At 35.8% G+C, this 7,490-nt stretch overlaps 1 protein-coding gene across 1 annotated transcript in view; it reads left to right on the forward strand.

Annotated features, from left to right (window-relative positions):
* Window positions 1-7,490, forward strand: part of TECRL (trans-2,3-enoyl-CoA reductase-like) — a 256,411-nt gene that overhangs the window by 136,061 nt on the left and 112,860 nt on the right. The window contains exon 4 of the mRNA XM_006877321.1: window positions 5,622-5,725. Within this exon, the coding sequence (XP_006877383.1) occupies window positions 5,622-5,725 (104 nt within the window). The remainder of the gene's footprint in view (window positions 1-5,621; window positions 5,726-7,490) is intronic.

The following is a 7,490-nucleotide window of genomic DNA, read 5'->3' on the forward strand; positions in this document are numbered from 1 at the left end:
TGCACTTTGGACTTCCTCCCTGAGTATCATTGGCTCTTGTTCATATGGTACCTCTTGAAATGGTTGAACATCAACCATTTCCTTTTGATACAATGATTCCCTCCGTCTTCTCTTGATGCATTCTGCATCATTCAACAAATTGCCCAGAGAATCTTTCAATAAGGAAAGCCAAGGCTTGAATTTTTTCTTCAGTTCCCCCAGCTTGAGATATGCTGACCGTGTTCTTCCTTTTTGGTTTTTTAGTTCCAAATCTTTGCATATTTCATTATAGTATCTGGTTTTATCTTCTCAAGCTGATCTTTGAAATTTTCTAGTCAGCTCTTGTACCTCCTCATTTCTTCCATTTGATTTAGAATCTCTATTTTGTAGATGAAGTTTCTGAGTTTCTTCTGAAATCCATTTTGAACTTGTCCTTGTTTCTGGTCTTCTTAATGACTTTTTACATTTTTCCTGTATGATGTTCCTGATGTCATCCCTCAAGTCTTCTTGTCTTTGGTGTCTAATGTATCAAATCTGTTCTTCAGATGATATCTAAATTAAGGTGGGATATATTCAAGGTTGTGTTATGGCTCTCGTAGGCTTATTTTTTCTCTTTTTTTCAGCTTCAGTCTGAATTTTCAAATGAGCAGTTGATGGTCTGTTGCACAAACTGCCCCTGGACTTGTTTTCGCTGACGATATGGAGCTTTTCCATCGTCTCTTTCAGCAGATGTAGTCAATTTGATTTATTTGTATTCATCTGGTGAAGTCCATGTGTATAGTCCTCTCTTATGCTGCCTAAAGAAGATATTTGAAAGGAACAAATCATTGGTTTTGCAGAATTCTATCATGCAATCTCCAGCATGATTTCTATCACCAAGGCCATATTTTCCAACTGTTGATCCTGTGCTTTGTTTCCAACCTTTGCATTCTAATCGCCATTGTTTATCAATATATCTTGATTGCATGTTTGATCAATTTCAGATTTAAGAAGTTGTAGATTTTTTTTTATTTTTTTTATTTCATCTTCACTGGCTTTAATGGTTGGTGCATAAATTTGAATAATAGTGGTTTTAACTGGTCTTCAGTGTAGGTACATGGATATTATTTAATCACAGACAGTATTGTACCTCATGATAGATCTTGATATGTTCTTTTTGATGATGGATGAAACATCATTTTTCTGCAATTTTCATTCCTAGCATAGTAAACTATGTCGTTGTCAGATTCAAAATGGCCTATACCAGCCAATTTCAGTTTGCTATGCCTAAGATATCAATGTTTATGAATTCCATTTCATTTTTTCACAATTTCCAATTTTCCTAGATTCATACTTTGTATGTCCCATGTTCTGATTTTTAATGGATATTTTCAGTTGTTTCTCTTCATTTTAAGCTGTGTCCCATCAGCAAATAAAGTTCTTGGGGGCTTTATTCCATTTGCATTATCAAGACGTACTCTACTTTGAGGAGGCAGCAATCCCCAGGTGCATTTTGAGTGCCTTCCAAACTGAGGGGTTCATTTTCTGTCACCATATCTGATAGTGTTTCTCTTCCATATCACAGTAGGACAAAGTGACAGATGAGTGGTGGTCAAATCTACTTAGGTCTTCCATATTCATTGCTCAGCTTGCCCATGGATTTGAGATAATTAAAAGTACCATGGTTTTTGCCAGGTCCACATTTGTCAAAATGTGTGTTTTAACACTTTGAAAAAGCGTTTTGCAACAGATTTACCTCATGCAATATGCCATTTCATTTCTTGACAGTTGCTTCCATGGGCACTGATTGTAGATCCAAGTAAAATGAAATCCTTAACAACTTCAGTCTTTTCACCATTTATTATGATGTTACTTATTGGTGCAGTTGTGAGGATTTTTGTTTTCTTTGTTTTTGTATAATCCATATGAAAGGTTGTAGTCTTTGATCATAATCAGTAAGTATTTCATGTCTTCTATATTTTTACTAAACAAGGTAGTGTCATCTGCATATTATCACTTGTTAATGTGTCTTCCTCCAATCCTCTTCTGCCAAGCTCTTCTTAACATAACCCCCCCCCCTTTTTTTCAGATTATTTGTTCAGCATTGGGATTGAATAAATATGAAGAATGGATATAATCCTGACACACAACTTTACGGTTTTCAAATAAGACAGTCTCCACTTTCTCTTTTCAAACAACTGCCTCTTGGTCTATATATAGGTTTTACATGAGCACATTTAATTGTCCTGAAATTCCTATTCCTTGCAATGTTATCCGTAGTTTGTTAGGATATATACAGTTGAATATCTTTGATTTGTCATTGAAACATTGGTAAAAATCTTGTATTTTCTGCTTTAGTCAGGTTCTGTATGATAGAGAATATGATATTCCTCGTTACATGTCATCTTCTGAGTCTAAGTTGAATTTCTGGAAGATCCCTTTGATGTGATGATGATAAATTCTTTTCAACAAAATTTTACTTATTTGTTTGAAAATTACTGCATTCTGTTGGATTACCCTTGGGAACAGACACAAAAATTGATCTATTCTAATTGGTTGACCAGGTAGTTATCTTTGAACTATCTTCGAAATGGAGACCAAGCACTGCCAATGTTGCATCCATTTGTTGAAACATTTTGGTATGTATTCTCTCAATTCTTTGAGCTTTTTTGCTCCCCGATGTCTTCAGTATAGCTTGGGAAATTTCTTTCAGTAGTTGATTTTAAACCATATACTACCCCCAGACAGTTGAACAACAACCAACTATTTTTGTTAAAGTGACCTTGGTTATTCTTTCTACTTCTTTTGATGCTTCCTGTGTCATTTAATATTTTGTTCATGTTGTTGTATGGTGTTGAGTTGGTCTGACTCATAACAACACTGTATAGGGTATCCAGTGGCTTTTTATTTAAAACTGTTGACCTCATGGTTAGTGTGGTTAATTGTCCAGTGCTTATGCTACAGTACCACACCAGGGCACAACAGGGCAGGACCCATAGAAATCTTCAGCTTACAATTTGAGTCTTGAAATTTTCCCTTAGTTTGTATTGTTTGAGAAATGATGAGCGTATTCTTCTCTTTTGGTTCTCTACCTCCAAGTTTTTGCACAAATTTACTTATTATACTTTTACTTTGTTTTCTCAAGCTGACTTTTGAAATTTTGTGTTCAGCTATTTACTTTCTTATTTTGTCTTTTCATTTTAGCTACTATATGATCAAGAGCAAATTTTACATTCTCGCTCACATTCATTTTGTTCTGTTGACCTTGTGGTTTGTGTGGTTACTTGTCTAACCAACTATGTGGTTGCTAGATAATTCCTAAAGGGGCAATGTGGTTGCCAAGTAAATTTGTAAAACTACAATAAAACTTTTCTATGTCTTCATCTTCTAAAGTCTGGAGTGCTGAAGAACTCAGTTTTAGTTTCCATTCTGTTCTTTTCAATTTGAATATATAATAATCTCATCAAGCCCTAGGGAGCTAAATGTTAATGACTTGCAAATATCTGCAGCCTCATCTAAACAGATGCCTATTTGACAACTTCTACTTGGATATCTATTACATTTCACATAGTTAACAGGCCCAGAAGAAAACCCTTAATTTTCACCACAAAGCCTGTTCCTTTCCAATTTTCCTCATGTCAAATAATGAGATTACAATATACCCCAGGGTTTATGCCAAAACTCTGAGAGCTGTCTTTATCTCCCTGAATCCTCTTTATATATTCATTTCTTCAGAAAGCTAAAGCATGCCTATATCCAAAATTCAAAACTGGAATTTTGTTAAATTTTAATATATCTATCAATATTACCCCAACCCAAATAAACATCTCCTGTTTGATTCTGTTTAGTAACTCCTAAGTGATACTCTTGTTTTTATTTCCATTTCTTACACATTACCCAGAGTGGTCTTTTTAAGAAAAGGAATCATGATATTTCCCTGGGTATTTTGAATGAACTGCTGGAATTACTCTGCTCAAACTAATTTATCTTCAGATAAAATCATTTAGAGAATAGTTGAGTCTTTAATTTAGGTCTAATATTACCCAGTGTTGTTGTAATTGGTATCATTTGCTTCTAACTCATGACAATCTCATCCATGCAGAACTCAATTTCTCTGTATGGTTTTAATTAGTGTGACCTTTCAGAAGCACATTGCTAGACATGTGTTTTGAGGCCTTTCTGAAGGGGTTTGAATGGTTAATTTTGACTGGTAGTGGAACATTTAACTTTTTACTTCATCCATGGTCTATAATCAATGTTACACTTAAAAATGATAAATATATTTTCTAATATCTCCTTTTATTTCTAACCATAAAGTAGCATAATTAATAATTGCTGTTGTTTTTAAGTGCTTCAAGTTTGTTCCAACTCACAGCAACCCTGTATAGGCTTTTCAAGGAGCAGTTGGCAGGTTTGAACTACCAACCTTGTACTTAACATTCCAGTACTGATCCTACAGCACCCCAGCAGAAGTCTAATGAATAATGGTAGCATGTAATATAGTTGCTAAGAATATTTTCTAATATTATCTTTTATTTCATGAGCATGCAATAGCATAACAGTAATGGTAGTCTGAAGTTTTGATAGATAGCATTGAGAATCCATTGCTCATTTCAGGATGTGCTGCTGCTATTGTTGTTGTTAAGTGCTGTTATGTCAGTCCCTATTCATAGGGATCCCGTATAGAGTTTCTAAGGAACAGATAGTGGGTTTGAACCACTGGTCTTCTGGTTAGCAGCCCAGTGCTTATCCTACAATGCCATATAAGGACTCTGATATATTTAATGAAATAAGTATATTTATAATTTGTTTTACTTTAAAGGTTTATTGTCTATAGCAAATTTTATATAATTTTCATCCTTTGTTTTCATTGCCTTCAGTTTTAAAATTAATTGCTTTAAACCTGTTTGAAAATAACAATCTTATATTTGTGAGTAGAGACTGTGATGCTCATCAGCAGTCATCTAAGATGCAATTATTGGTCTCTCCTGTGTGAAAAGTGATGATAATGGAAGATGCTAGGAATCAATTAGTGCAATGGACTAATTGACCATGTCATCTTCAATTTCAAAGACGCTGAGACCCAGGGGGAAAAAAAAAAAAAGGCAGTAACTGTATACCATTATAGGACCCAAGTCGACAGTACTTAACAACAACAACATATACCATTACACTATTCTCAAAAGGATCTCATTAGAAGTTCTATGATGAGTGAGAGAATATGTGGAATAATATTCAAAAACAAACAAACGACTAAACTTACTGGTCAATAAGAAACTGAGACTATTTCCCTTGGTCACCACTGAGGTTGGAAATTAGCTTACTCTCATGGCTCAATGTTCAGCCAAAATGTATATAGGTATAGAGGGAAAACAATGACACTAGCAAGGTATGCGTACCCTGGAATAGTGTATCATTCCAGATCAAAAGGGAAATATCTACCTAAGGAAAATCTTCATACGAGTTAGGAAGTAGGATGGAATGGCAACAAGAGACATAGAGATACAAAATAACTGATATTACATGGAAAAAATTGTGATCATTGAAATTAAACAAGTGTATAGTCTTTTTAATATAAAAACTGCTCTGTTAAGTGCACTCAACTGACAGTAGTTCTTTTAAAATTGTGTTATAATAATATTCCTTGTTATCTTTTATTTTAGATGCACCTTTTTTGAATGACTATGTCACCATTCAAAGTATTGCAGCTTCCTCCATTGTTACACTGTATTTTACTGACCTAGGTCAACAGGTCAGTTGGAACACAGTAAGTATTAATATTAAACAAGATATATGAATGCAAGTCAAAAATTATTGCTATAATATCATTGAAATCTTTATTAAACAAAAATATCAAAATTTAAGAGACAGGTAGGGGAGGTTCCTCAGTGGAAGCACGTATAAACTAGAGAAAGCACTTCCCAGAACAGCCTTAGAGTTTTGGTGCTGGGTGCCGGGGTCCCATGTCCACCAGTGGAGAAATCTGACTATGAAAAGGAAAATATGGCAATTGCTGAATCTGAACCAATCCAGTCTCAGAATGCAGGACATGGGATGTAGGACACTCCTGACAACCCATAGGCCTGGGTATAAATCAGAGGGCAGGGTCACAGCCAGATAGGTACAGTGACATAGCACAAAAAACAGTGAAGCTTCTGGGAAAAGACATGTGACAGATTATCTACTTTTCCATCCTCCTCTCCCCTGTTTCACCCTTACTGCACAGCCTGGACACCTTCAGGCAAGTGGGAGAACACCCCCCAAAAGTTCCAGCATTGTGCCCACAGTTTTCCAACAGTACAGAGAAGATGTTCCTGGGAAGAGTCCCATTGGCCCCACAGATTGATACTTTTGTAGCTTCTTATGACATCTGCTCTGGGACCCAGCCCTAAAGTTGATCTGGGTGGAACCCTTTACACCTGACTTACCTAGCAAGAAAGAAGTAGGCCTGGCCATGTAGCCAAAATGTATGTGAAACTTATAAAACCTCAATATAAAAGGCAAAAGCAAACACCAACTACTATATAAAAGGGTGCAACTATTTTGAGAATTACACTGTGCAGATGCAGATACATAACTGACCTTCAGAAATAATGAACAATCTTCCTTCCATTTACCTCTCAATATCTATCTGCACACCTCCACGGCATTGGCTAGAGGAGAAGCTGGAGCGAGTTGACACCCCCACACCCTTCTGGAGGCTTCTACAGTGCACACACACTGACCTGCACGGCAAAGGCTACTGGACAGTCAGCTACAGTTTTATTCTTGTTTTTGAGTGATGGTTTTTGTCTCTGCTATTTGTTTCTGTTTTTGGTCCTTTTGGTCCCACTTTTTTTCTGGAGGTGGGAGCTTTCAAATACGATGGTTCAATCAAACCATTCCAGGATAAATAAAAGCTAAGATATTTTGTCAAAGCCAAACCAGTGCTTCAAAACACCCTAAAAGGAGTTATTTAGAATGAAAACCAACAAGAACAGATAACAACTCGAGATTGACAAACGTGGCAATACCACCCGGAACTCAGTAGACATATAGCAGAGTTCAGAAGAGAACAAAATTACAATAATGAATTCAGAGGACCTGGGAGACCAATCAAAGATCAAAACATCAACAAAGTCAAAGAGGGGAAAACATAGAAACAGAGATTCAGGTGGTGATTAGGTAAAGTAGATTGCAGGATACAATAGACTGTCTTAAATGCAAGGAAATGTTAATAGACTATGGGGTAACCCCAGAGAGAATTAATACTTCACAACTTACCATGAAACTGGAAATTCAAGCAGAACTATGAAACATTTAAACTAAGAAGAAACCGACAAGAAATAGCACAAAAAATATGAACTCAGCACAAGATGGCATGCAGAAGAAAGGAATGAACAACACCACACACACACACACACACACACACACACAAAAACATAATGACAAAATTAATTTACACCTATCAATGATTACATTGAACATCAATAGATTGAATGCACCAGTGAAGAGACAGAGAGTGTCAGAAGGGATAAGAAAACAAGACCCTT

Source organism: Chrysochloris asiatica, unplaced genomic scaffold, assembly GCF_000296735.1.
Source record: "Chrysochloris asiatica unplaced genomic scaffold, ChrAsi1.0 scaffold00480, whole genome shotgun sequence".
In the NCBI taxonomy this organism is placed as follows: Eukaryota; Metazoa; Chordata; class Mammalia; order Afrosoricida; family Chrysochloridae; genus Chrysochloris; species Chrysochloris asiatica.